Source organism: Arachis hypogaea, chromosome 15, assembly GCF_003086295.3.
Source record: "Arachis hypogaea cultivar Tifrunner chromosome 15, arahy.Tifrunner.gnm2.J5K5, whole genome shotgun sequence".
Lineage (NCBI taxonomy): Eukaryota > Viridiplantae > Streptophyta > Magnoliopsida > Fabales > Fabaceae > Arachis > Arachis hypogaea.
This window is the reverse complement of record NC_092050.1, coordinates 147,032,030-147,046,176: the sequence shown is the minus strand read 5'-3', so window position 1 is coordinate 147,046,176 and position 14,147 is coordinate 147,032,030. Positions and strand designations below refer to the sequence as shown.

Genomic DNA, 14,147 nt, shown 5'->3' with positions numbered 1-14,147 from the left:
TCACACGGCATGGCAACAACAATTAAGACTTCTATAATAGTCGCAACATTTATTCTTGTAAATTAATTTCGTCTAACCCATTATATAGGTTTAATAATTATTAAATATTCTAAACTTATTAGATAAATATTGTTAATAAAAAAAATTGAAGCAAGTTTTAAAAATAAGTATTAAATATAAAAAGAAACTTGAAGCAATATTTAAAAATAAGTCATTCATATTCCACTATTTTAACTTAACTATTGGTCTTCTACATGATATTAATCCAACGATATATTTTAGCCAAAAAATAATCTAACAACTATTTTATTTGAATAATATATTTATTTAGATAAGGATATTTATTTAGCACATTCAATATATTTATTTAATTTAACTAATATACTAATCTACATTTAAGTTTTAACTATTAAAATTATTTAAGTTAAATTAAAATTATTTTTAAAAATATTAACACCTACTCTACCTACTTAAATTAATAAAACTTCTAACTAACCTATTCAAAATATCTAAATATTTACTCAAAAAAAAAAAAAACCTCAGAGTCTAAAATTCCAGTTATGTGCCAAGTCGCATTCAATCGGTTGATATCTTTATTGCGAGCATATTGTCGGGTGCCATTTGTACTTCAGGAATTCGAACTAAAGATGTTACAAAGTTGAGTTAAACTCCAAAACGGTCTCTGAGATTGGCGCCGTGCACTGAAATCATCCTTGAGATTTCAATTGCATCAATTACGTCCCTGAGATTAAAAAAAGTGCAGCATATTAGTCCCTGACCCATTTTTCATTAACGATATAATGACATGGCATGATGACGTGGACTGTAAGTGACACGTGTCACTTCATGGTTTGGCCACGTGTAACGGTATGATGATGTGGTGACCAGTGACACGTGGCATGCTGACGTGGATTGTTGTGCCACGTGTCGCAACAGTATTCGTCCACGTATCATCCATTATGTCATTGTTGTATATGCATCAAATTAGTCCCTCACTTTGCATTAAGTGACTCATTTTAGTTCCTGAAATTGAGTGTCGTGCACCAAACTAGTCCCTTCACCAATTTTTTTCATTTTTTTAAATTTAAAATTTTTAATATCTTGGATACACTAATTTTAATTCTATTTTTTCATATATTGTTTAAATACAAGTGTTTTCATAAAATTTTTTAAGATTTTAGTTTTAATTATATAATTTTTTTAATAATTTAATATTGCTAAATTTTGTAATATATAAGTATGTTATTATAAAAAAAAATAATTATATGATTGATTAGACACATTTTTGCATAAAAAATGTGTTTTTAACAAGAAATTAATAATTAAAATAAACATTTTTTCTTATGAAATACACGTTTTCATTATGTCTAAATGAGTTAGATTGAAGGCATTTCAAGCACTCTCACTACCATTTCCGACCTCTGCAGTCTAGACGAAAGAGGTCGGTGATGGTAATGAGAGAAGCTTGAAATGCCTTCACGTCAACTCCAAGACGGCGGTTACGGGTATCCACAAAAAAAAATATTTTATAAAAACACTGAAATAGGTCGGAGATGGTAGTGAAGGTGCTTAAAATGCCTTCACGTTAACTCCAAGTCGGCAGTTAGGGTATTTGCAAGAAAAAAAATATTTTATAAAAGTACTTTTATTTGAAGAATATGTGAAAAAATAGAATTGAAATTAATGCATTCAAAAATATTGAGAATTTTGAATTTATAGAAAAAATGAGAAAAAATTGGTGAAGGGACTAGTTTGGTGCACAACATTCAATTTCAGGGACTAAAATGAGTCACTTAATGCAAAGTGAGGGACTAATTTGGTGCACCTACAACGATGACATAATGGATGACACGTGGACGAATATTGTTGCGACACGTGACACAAACGAACACGTGGCCAAATAACATTATGACACGTGGCACAACCATCCACGTCAGCATGCCACGTGTCACTAGCCACCAATTCATCATACTATTACACATGGTCAAATCATGAAGTGACACGTGTCACTTACAGTCCACGTCATCATGCCATGTCATCATGTCGTTAATGGAAAATAGGTCAGGGACTAATATGGTGCACTTTTTTCAATCTCAGTGACATAATTGGTGCAATTGGAATCTCAGGAACGATTTTAGTGCACGACGCCAATCTCATGGACCATTTTGGGGTTTAACTCTACAAAGTTACTAAACTTTCCAAAATTCTTCAAATGAATAAAAGTCTCGGTTGCAACCACTATAGATAGACCTTTGACTATATCTTAGGTGCTGTGATCCTAATTTCTGTTTTGACGGGATCTCGAATGCTATGACCTGCATAATCTTTTGAATGCATCTCAAGTGCTTAGTACCTGTTTTTCCACCTGTAATGTATTCCAAGTGCACCTCTGAATACGTCAGATTTTTCACGCATTGTATTCTGGAATTTCAATATTCGGAATATACCCAGATTATATTTGCCTCACAGTATCCAAAATGTGATACATTATTTATTTAAGTAATTATTCTATCGTTTATGTATATCGATAAATTATATAATTATTTAATTTATATAATTATATAAATAATTTTAAAAAAATTACCGAAATTCGCGTCCCTTGCTTATCTCATTTATACGGTAAATGAGATAATTTTGCACCTATATCGTTCACAGTGTAAACGAGATAAGACATGTCAACCTAACGCGTGTATATCTTGTTTACAGTGTAAACGAGATAAGACTGGGTGACGTCTTTAAATAGATGTCGTTTGTAGGTTCGTGTCCGCCAAATGCCTCTTATAAACGACCCGAAGACCCTTCGACAGTACGCCAGGTGCTACATTATGTTACTGATCGGAAATACACATATTTAAAGATGTCACCCAATCTTATCTCATTTACACATACACGTATCTCGTTTATAGTGTAAAGGAGATATATACGTAACACGTGTTAGGCTTACACTGTAAACGAAATACGTATAAACGAGATAAATAAGGGATGCGGATTTCAATAATTTTTTTAAAAATTATTTAATTTAATAATTATTATATTTATTTTATTTATTAAAATAAAAAATTCTAAAAAATTCGAATTTTGTTAGGAGACTAGATTCTTTGGATGCCATTTAGTACGTACGGTAGAAAGTCGAAACATTTACTGAGATGATAGTAGTAGGTGTTCAGCAGATTTTACGCTTGATTTGATTTTTTGTTTTTGTTTTGCGTGCCACAAAAACCAAAACGAAAAAATAATAGAAATTTGGCATTTAACAATCATTTTCCGTCTAAGATGCAAACCAAAAAAATAATAATAGGATTTCCATTTTGTTGTTTAGCCACAGTATCAACATCGTCGATCATTACTGCGAAGATAAACATGGCAGATGTAACATAAGCTGCTTTCCAGGGGAGACCAGGTCCGCGAATAAATCTAAGGTAAGAAAGACAATAAGGTAGAATAATCATATTTTTTATTTATTTTTTAATTAAAGAAAGGAGTAGTTAAGGACAGAAGGTTTCTAAAATAGGATGCAATGCATGTATAAGTTTCTAAGAAGAAAATTGATATACTGCTAATATAATAATTTGTTATTTAATTAAATTAATACATTTAAATAAAATTTTAATTAATAATTTAAAAATTAATTATTTTAATGATGCAGTAATATATAATTAGATATTCTTGTAAATTTATTTTATATTATCGATACATTAAAATTAAATTAAAAAATAAATAAATTCTTAAAAAATTACAGTTTGAAAAGTTTCTGTTGAGTTTGAAAAATTCTAAATTAATATGATGATGATCAAATATTATTAAAATAATTAATTACAAAATTATTAATTTGAATCTTGAATCATATATGTTGATTAATAATTTTGTTAATTGCAGATTTTTGTTATTGGGTTAAAAGAAACATAAGCCCAATATATTGATAATTTTTAAGCCTTGTGAAATATTGCTATTCATTATGTGGCTGAGTTTAATATCAATTGGGCCAGAAAATTATTGTGCAACCCCAAAAATAATTCTTGTTACAAGACCATCAAAGGGTTAGTCCGAAAATGAAAAATGGAAGAAAACAAAGGCTGCATGCTTTCCACGGACACCAACTTCCCACTTTGAATGGATTTCAAATTCAATTAACTTGCATTAATAGCATTGATAACATGAGAGAGAAAGTTTACATTGATTTGATTGATATTATTATTCTCACACGTTACAAGGCATAGGAAAGGAAGTGGTTTATTCATTTTTAATTTCTTCCTTAATTTATTTGAATGCTTTTTTTCTCTTCTCTCTTATTATTTCGGTCACATCCATCAGAAGAAGATGGAAGGAAGAACAAGTTATCAGGTGAAGGAAGAAGAAGCTAGAAGAAAGAAAAGGGTTAAGGTGATGATGTCCTTAGCAGAAAGAAGATCTACAGTAGGGTGTGGCTGAGATCCTTACCACAAAAGGTAAGATGTGGTGAGGAAGTCTCAAGATCGCCATACCTAGAAATGAAAGAAATCCAACTCGGTCAGAGAAGAAGATCCATGAGGCATGGCTCGTCTCTACTTTTGTTCATCCATCACAGGAGGTAGTTACTGTAGCTACGTGGGGAAGAAGCAGAAGATAGAGCAGATGGAGCTGTCAAGCATCAAGGACTCATCAAGGGTCAGGAATCCTTCTTGGGGTGCAAGTCAAGATGGAAGGCCTAGATTGATGAAGCTTGGTGAGATGGGATGAGAGTGAGGTAATTGCATGTTGGATTTTGCATTCGGTTTTCTCTTCTCTCTCTCTGGCCGAACCGGTCTTGATATTGAAGAAGAAGAAGTTGGCTCGGTTCAACCGTTTCAACCTTGGAGGCTTCCCCTTCTATAATAAGGGTGAATAGCCAAGGCTTGAAGCAAGGAGAAAAAAGAGTGAAAGCACAGAGTTCTCATAGCTACCCAAGCTAACAGAAGTTCTTCTCCTTCAAAGTTTTTCATGTTGTATTTTTTTGTTTAGTTTTGTCTGTCTTGAGTCTCATGGTGAAAAAGGCAAACAGTGTGAGGTTTGTAAGAAAAAGCTAGTGAGCGAAAAAAGGCAGAGGATACAAAATTAAAAGAAAAAGCCATAGGTGTCTTAGAGGTCCTTTGTACATCTGTGTTGTGTATCATGATTCTGTGGGAATCCCCATGCAAGTTGGGTTAGCACTTAGCAGTTGAAAGCTTTGTAGGTGACCAAGTCAAGTTCAAGATTGGGAATAGATTCTGAACTTGTTCCGGATAGGAAGGGTAGTTCCTAGGGAGAATTGGTGTCTGTAATCAAGATAATTATAGTGAAATTCCATCATTGTTGTGATGGAGACTGGATGTAGGCTACATTGCACTTGGCAGCTGAACCAGGATACTTCTTGGTGTGATTCTCTCTTTCTCTTCTACTCTATTTCAGTTTCTGTTGCTAAGGAGACAAAATTGAAAATTATCTCCTGACTGGGTACGAGACAAAAAGAAAATGTCTCGTGTCTAGTTATGAGACAAAACGCAGAAAAATCACCTGAAGCTAATTTAAAAGGCAGCAAGTATTACTCAGCAAAAAGGGGCTAAGATTCAACCCCCTTCTCTTAGCCACTGATAAACCATCAATTGGTATCAGAGCTTGGTTTCAAAGAGATCAAGCTTTGCAGCTTGGAAAAAAGATCTTAATGGCAGAAAAAAGTGGCTCAAACCTGGTGGCCTACACTCTGGCAGAAGGGCAGTCAAGCAACAGACCTCCTCTCTTTAATGGAATGAGCTACACTTATCGTAAGAAAAGAATGAAGATTTTTTTCTAATCAATAGATTACAGACTCTGAAAAATAATCTTAGAAGGTCCTCGATTCCCAACCACCACAGGAGCCGATGGTGTGGTCTCTCTCAAGGGTAAAGCCAGCTGGACCGAAGAAGACAGAAAAAAGGTGAAGCTTAACGCCAAAGCTATCAACTTGCTTAACTGTGCAATCAGTTTCGAAGAATACCGACGGGTATCAAGATGCACAACAGCAAAAGAAATCTGGGACAAATTACAAGTCACTCATGAAGGCATAACTCTAGTAAAGAAGACCAGAATAGACATGCTAAACAGAGAGTATGAAATGTTCTCAATGAAGGAAGGAGAATCTATAGATGAGTTGTTCGAAAGATTCAATGTCATCATCACTGGCTTGGATGCTATGGGGATCACGTATCCTGAATCTGTGCTTGTGAGGAGAATTTTGAGAAGTCTCTCAAAAGAGTGGGAAACTAAGGCTATAGTAATATCTGAGAGTAGTGGTCTTGATTCCATGACATATGATGATTTGAGAGGAAACTTACTTGCTTTTGATAATACATATTTGAAAAAAGATACTAAAAGAAAAGGAATAGCGCTTAAATCTGTTACTGACCCCCTGGATGATGAATTCAGTGATTATTCTTCTGAAAATGAATTTGTTTTGTTTTCAAAAAAATTCAGAAAAATGGTGAAGTTAAAGGAAAGGAGCAAAGGAAGCGGTTCAAGGAAACCAAGAAAAGATTCCAGCACAGTGATCTGCTACAAATACAAAGAGGCTGGGCACTTTGAATCTGATTGCCCTAAATTGAAGAAGGAGGAGAAGCCAAAGAAGGGAAAGAAGAAAGGACTGATAGCCTCATGGGAAGACTTGGAGAACGATTCTGATAAAGATGAAGAATCAGAAACCAAGTCTCAAACTTGCCTTATGGTTGATCATGTTGAGCAGGTAGTATTTCATAACCCTGACACTGAAGATCTTCATCTCATGATCGATCATCTTTCTGAAAAAATTAGATGCTTCTTGCTTGAAAACCAAAATCTTGAGTCTCAAATTGAAATTCTTAAAGCTGAAAATGATTTTCTAAAAGAAAAATTGAGAGAAGCTGAAACCACTGTTGATCTTGTTGAAGAAAGCAAGCGATTGAAAGCAAAAATAAAAAGGGTGTGAAAAACAACATTCTGTGGTTGCATATCTTAACTGTTTTGAAGAAAATGAGAAGCTGCTCAAAGTGGTAAAAAGACTTAAAGAAGACTTAGCCACATTTGCTCAAAGTTCAGAAAATTTAAATTAACTATTAGCTAGTCAAAAACCTCTTCATGACAAAGCTGGGTTGGGATTTCATAAAACTACAAAATCTGTTGAAAAATCTCATTTTGAAAACATAGCATCATCTTCAAATGATGTAAGGTTTCAAAACCCAACAAGCTTTGTGAAAACAGCTACTCATAGATTTTGTAGATTATGCAACCGGAATGGCCACTTTCCCATTCAATGTTTCTTTGGTAAAAGAATGATTAGAAACAAAGTTTGTAAAATTATTTTTGATTATAATGGATTGGAACAAAGAAGATGGTTTAACGTGAAAAGATCCAAAAGGATTTGGATACCTAAGGTCACTTGAGCTTATTTTGTAGATTTGCCTAACATCCAAGCAAAAGGACAATATATGGTATATGGAGAGCGGGTGCTCTAGGCATATGACCGGAAAGGCAACCTTTTTCATCAAGCTTGATGAATATGATGGAGGGTTTGTCACTTTCGGTGATAATGGAAAAGGAAAAATAGTGGCCATTGGAAAAGTTTAAAAGTTTTTCTTCTTTTATAAATGATGTTCTTCTTGTTGATGGTTTGAAAGACAATTTACTAAGCATTAGCCAATTATGTGATCTTGGGTATGAAGTTATTTTTAGAAAATTGAATTGCTTAGTTATTTGTGAAAAATCTGGTGAAATATTGTTTGAAGCCAAAAGATGTAACAATGTGTATGGATTGACTCTTGAGGATTTAAAAGATAAAAAAGTAACATGCTTTACTTCACTTGAATCTGAAAAATGGCTATGGCATAAGAAATTAGGTCATGCAAGCATGTACCAAATTTCTAAACTTGTTAAAAAGAACTTGGTGAGAGGAATTCCCAACATTAAATTTGATAAGGATATTACTTGTGATGCTTGTCAACTAGGCAAACAAGTAAAATCCTCTTTTAAATCTAAAGATGAAATTTCCACTAAAAGGCCATTAGAAATGTTGCATATTGATCTTTTTGGTCCAACAAGAACTCAAAGTTTAGGAGGTAAACATTATGGTTTGGTTGTGGTGGATGACTACTCTAGATTCGATTGGGTACTTTTCCTAACTCATAAGAATGATGCTTTCCATACTTTTTCAACTCTTTGCAAAAGAGTTCAAAATGAAAAAGATTTGAAAATTGCCCACTTAAGAAGTGATCACGGAAAAGAATTTGAAAACCAAGATTTTGAAAAATTCTGTGATGATTTTGGAATTGCTCATAATTTTTCATGTCCTAGAACACCTCAACAAAATGGGGGTGGTTGAAAGAAGGAATAGAAGCCTTCAAGAAATGACTAGGGCTATGTGTTGTGAAAATGAGATTCCAAAATTTCTATGGGCTGAAGCTGTAAATACAGCTTGTTATATTTTGAATAGGACTATCATTAGAAAAGGGTTAAAGAAAACTCCTTATGAGCTATGGAAAAGAACCCCTCCTAATCTTAAGTATTTCCACATTTTTGGATGTAAATATTTTGTGCTTAATAATAAAGAAAATCTTGGAAAGTTTGATCGAAAATCCTATGAGAGAATATTTGTTGGATACTCCACCACTAGCAAAGCATATAGAATTTACCTCAAAGAACATAGAACCATAGAGGAATCCATATACGTATCTTTTAGTGATACTGATTCAATTCCCAGTATTGTGGTAGATGATGATGCAGGTTGTGAAGAGAGTGTCAACAAGAAAGTCAGTGAAGAAAATCCTAAAACTGTCCCAGGTGAAGATTCTGTCTACCCAGAAATGTCTCATCAAGATGAATGAGACATTTTTATTTTGTCTCCTGAGCCAGTAAGAGAATCCAGAACAGATCAGAATGCTGAAACTCATCAAGGCAGATCCTTACCTCCAAGGCCAAGAGAATAAAAATTTATGAAGGGTTACCCACATGATTTCATTATTGGTGATCCTTCCCAAGGCGTGACCACTAGATCCTCAAGCAAGAAGCAAGTTGATTAAAGCGATGTTGCTTTCTTATCCCAATTAGAGCCTCTCAATATAAAGCAAGCCCTTGAAGACCCTTCATGGGTTAAATCCATGAAAGAGGAGCTTGCTCAATTTGAAAAGAATGAGGTAGGGAAGAGACAAATCTGGCTGTGCGTTGAACAAAGCCATGAGACAGGGGGAGACTAAACCTGGAGTTAGTAACAATGGGCCCAACCAATCCTTCTTGACCCACTCCATGACTCTGGCCCGTTTGTGTTACTCGTCATTTTAAAAATAATTCCTTTTGGTAGCTATCACATCATATCTTGTTAGGAGGAGTTCTTGTCACATCATAATATTTTTCCATACCTTCTTCCCTTGATTCAAGGAAAAGATCCAGCAGTTACTTGTTTAATTTTTAAAAATTTTCTTTGTTGATAACCGCACCACTAAATGCTCATTACTCTAATTAACCTCTCTCCACTCAGCATTTATTACGGCCACTCCCTCTCTCCACTCCAACCCATATGACTATCTCTTCACATTCTCACCATCTATCTCTTCCTCTCTCATTATGAAAAAGAAGGTAGCGCCTAGGAGAAGAACCGAACCCCACACTCCAAAGTTCCTCCATCTTCTTCTACTCCTCACACTCACGCATATTCATATCCACTCTACTTCATCTTCTTCACCTTCCTCTCAGTCAACCAAAACCATGAGGAGAAAAGTCATTGCCCAGAAAACTTCTTCTCGTAAGAAGATTGGAAAGGAAAAGGAACCTGTAATAGAAGAAGAAGAGTCGCAATCCTCTCCACCACCATCACCACTAAGAAAATCCACTCCACGTGCTTCCGGCCGCAGTTCCCAGCGTGGCAAGGGTTATGTTCTTCATAACATAAGAGAACCTCCAAACTTGGAGTCTCTTGACTTCAAAAACAAGTTCAACAAGAATCACTCACATTTTGATCCGGCTAGGTTCAACTCATGTGCTGCTTATGAGTTTCATTCACAAGTTCTTGTCAACCGCCACTTGTGTACTTCTTATGTTGTCTCTTTGAAAAATCTGTTTGATAAGGGTGTTGATCTGTCTACCCTTTTTGATAAATTGAAATGGACTCCTCTGCTCAAGATCCATAAGCCAGTCTACCCAAACCTTGTTCGCAAGTTCTATGCGAACATGTTGTACATTGATGGAGCCATACATTCCTATGTTAAGAAGGTGCACCTAACCTTGAATAGAGAAACTATCAGTGCTGCACTAGGATATGAAGATGATGGACCAAGAGCATACATGATAGAAAAATGGGACTCTCATGTTAGGGTCACTCTTCAGACTGCTCTCTCTCGGGTTTGCGAGAATTTCTCTACTCTTGATGAAACCATTCTGACTCACAAGGCTCTGGTCCATGTAAGAACTCTTCTTCATCGCATCATTAATCATATCTTGATGCCTCAGAACGGATCATATCAGATGATAACTATTTGTGATACCCTAGTTTAAAAGTATCACAAAGTCTTATTAGAATCTTAGTTGGTGCTTTCTTTTTAAGAAAAAAAACTACTTATAAGTTATCATAAAATTCTCTAGAGATCTATTTGTAAAGTTGTATGTATTGTGCTATTCACCTATAATAAAATATCTGAATTTAGAGTTTTTAAAATAAAAAAATTAATAAAATGATAAAATAAGGAATTAATTATTATTAATTTTATAATTTATATAAAATGTGTGTTTTATTATCTTAATTTAAGAGTGGTCAATTTTTCAATTTATTACTTTATCAATTTTTTTCATTTTAAAAAATCTTGATTCAAAATATCTATGTTAAGAGATTAATTTTTTTATACTCGTAATATTAAGTAATCTTTTTTATTAGCAGCAAATAGAATTACATAACAATAACAAACTTAAATTTAATTAATGGTTAGTTCACTTATCCGATTAAATAAATTTTAGAAGATTTAAATTTCTCATTGTGCAGCAACTCATTAGTCGATAATAAATTTTTAAATGGAGTGCTGATCTGATCAATAATAAGTTATGTTTTTGTCTATCGAATTGAAAAATACTTTAAAAAAATTTTTTACACAAGAATTAGAAATTATTTATTATATATCTTATATTGGTTTAATATTTTTTGTATTTTTATTGATTAAAAGCATAAGAAAATTACTATTCGACTGTGCATAAAATTAGTTGCAATTGAAAATAGAAAGATCAGAGACGTCTCTTTTGAATATATCTTATATCCAAATATTTGAATTCATTATTATATCATTATTCATATTGACAAAGACTTTGATAGTTATATTGAATTATTGATGCTAACCTCTAAAGCATAATTGGTTTGATGGACAGTAGTGTAGTCCATATAGTTTTATGTGTCACACTTGTCATTACACATCTGATAGGTATAGGTTGGTATAATATATATAACTCAAATTAACTATTCTAATGGCAACACATTACATCCATTATTCGAGCCAGAAGAATAACTAGCTAGTAGACATGAGTTTATGCAAAAAGCGAGAATATCTACTTTTATAAAATGCATGTGTTATATATTATTCATTCAAAGAATAATTAAAAAAAGGCTTAATTATTATCTTCTTTTTTTTGGTGACTCTTAATTATTATCTTCTAGGTCTTTATAATTATATTAAACTCTTAATTAGCTATTTATAGTATAAAAGTTTTTAATTGATTCTTTATATTAAATTAAAATTTGTAATTAGATCCTTTTAAACTATTTTTTGTTAAAAGATATAATTTTTTGTAATATTTATTTTTGTGTTTGATATCAAATAAATTATAAAATATTTTTAAAAGTAGATATTTTAAAATTATTGTATTTTTCCAAAAAATAACTAATAAGAATTTAATTATATAAATTTCAATCAATAAAAATTTAGTCAAATTATTAGAGACTAACGGAATAAATAAATCTAATTAATAAAAGCATACACTAATGTTAAATTTACCTTGAATTGGCTTTGTTTTGACGTTCGTGATTAAATGGGGAAAAAAAAAATTATTGATGCACATGCAAATTTGAGACAGTGATACACGAAGATCGAATATTGTTTAATTTTATACATAATTATTAGTATTTATAGCAATGCAAATTTGTCCGCATATAACACATTATTCAATGAAAATTTTTCTGATGATCATGTTCTAATTATAAGCTTTTCATTGGAAATTCTCTTTTAAAATATGGATTTAATATACATTTCTTCTGATGATATGATATGATATTACCCTTAGGATTCGTTAATAATTTTCTACCAACTTTATTTAGAGAATTATCGTAAATCCTATGAGACTTCAGCATTAACACATAACATATATAATGTAAGGGTATATTAGAAAATTAAAGCTAGTAAGTTGGTTGAAGCAAATACAGTTAGCTGGACAGCTGACCAAACTGTCCAAGTTAGTTACACACTAACAACTCACAACCCCAACTATATATACCAGCACTTGTAGTTATTGTAATTGCTTTTTGACAAAATAGTGAACACCGACTATATACTTCAATCACTACACGTTCTCTCTTTCACTTTCTTCTCTTCCATCTCCTTCCATTCCTTCTTTTAAGTTTTGATACCTAACATGGTATAAGAACTTTGATTTTGATGGAAAAGAAGATAATAAGTTTGAGTCGTAACTTCTTGCACAAGAAAAAGTTAATGAGAGGTTGTTACGATTTTTCTAGTATCTTTACTGGTAGGATAGAATTAAATGTAGAAGATAAGGGTAGAAGAAAAGAATAGAATAACTGAACAGAGGAAAGAATTATCGATGTGATAATTACCCCACTGACAGAATAATATTATAGATTTAAATGAAAGAAAAAAACAAGAATAATTGACTTTCGAGAGGTCAATTCTCTCCCTCTAGATTTTCACTCCACTTATTTCCTACATACTAGCTTTTTCAGCCTTCCTATTTATAATATCTAATCCTATAACTACTGTCCTAAAGATGTGGAGTTTCAGAATTTAAAATTCAGTTTGCTACTTTTTTTCCTCTCCTTTTATAAGTATATTTAAAAGGAGTTAAATCCATATGATCTCTCTGGTTTGTTGCAATATCCCCCATGAAGAGCCACCTTGTCCTCAAGGTGGAAAGAGGAAAATATTGTCTGTAATGTTGCTGCTGACTCCCAAGTGTTCTCGAAATCTGGCAGTTCTTTCCATTTGATAAGGACCTCAAGATCTCCCTGATTGTTGTAGCGGCTGTCAATGACTTGTTCAGGTTCGACCAGCAATTCCCCTTCTTCAGTGAGTGCTTCGGGTAATGGTTGAGAATGTAAGGAAGGTCCAACACTTTTCTTCAACTGGGAAATATGAAAAACAGGGTGTATTCTTGCGGTGTCAGGTAATTTCAGCCTGTAGGCCATTGCTCCAATCCTTTCTAGCACCTCAAAAGGACCATAAAACCTTGCACCCAACTTTTGATTTGATCTGGCTACCAAAGATTTCATCCTATATGGCTGAAGTTTGAGATACACAAAGTCTCCTACTTCAAAAGACACATCACGTCTTTTCTTGTCTGCACTTTGTCTCATTCTGTTCTGAGCCCTATTAAGCTGAAATTAGATTTCATCCAGCATCTGATTTCGTTCCTCCAATAAGACCCTTACTCCCTCCACTGAAGATTCCATCCCTCCTCGTAAGAAAGCTGGAGGTTCCCTGCCATATAAAGCTCGAAAAGGTGTCATCCGAATAGAGCCATAGTATGAGGTATTATACCAAAACTCTACCCAAGAAAGCCAAGCTGGCCATTGTTTAGGTTTAGCACCAGTTAAGCATCGCAGGTAGGTTTCTAAACATTTATTCACCGCCTCAGTTTGGCCGTCGGTCTGTGGGTGATAGGCCGAGGACATCTTCAAGGTAGTACCGGCCTGTTTAAAAACTTCAGTCCAGAAAGCACCCATGAATATTTTGTCTCGATCGGAGACAATTGACGATGGAAAACCATGGAGGCGTACCACTTCCTTAATGAACAAAACAGCAACATCCTTTGCCGTAAAGGGATGTGAAAGTGGGAAAAAATGAGCATATTTAGTCATGTGATCTACCACCACAAATATCGTATCCATCCCTTTGGCTTTGGGTAATCCCCCTAAGAAATCCATTGAGATGTCAGCCCATACA

At 33.5% G+C, this 14,147-nt stretch overlaps 1 protein-coding gene across 1 annotated transcript; it reads right to left on the bottom strand.

Annotated features, from left to right (window-relative positions):
* Window positions 1-13,036: 13,036 nt before the first annotated feature.
* On the bottom strand, window positions 13,037-13,558 carry LOC140179400 (uncharacterized). Its single transcript, XM_072218275.1, has one exon. It carries the CDS (start codon window positions 13,556-13,558, stop codon window positions 13,037-13,039), a length of 522 nt encoding a protein of 173 aa, XP_072074376.1.
* Between the last annotated feature and the right edge of the window lie 589 nt (window positions 13,559-14,147).

Bases quoted from the DNA above. Each gene is read 5' to 3' on its own strand.
- LOC140179400 (XM_072218275.1), bottom strand. From the start codon at position 13,558: ATGAGACAAAGTGCAGACAAGAAAAGACGTGATGTGTCTTTTGAAGTA.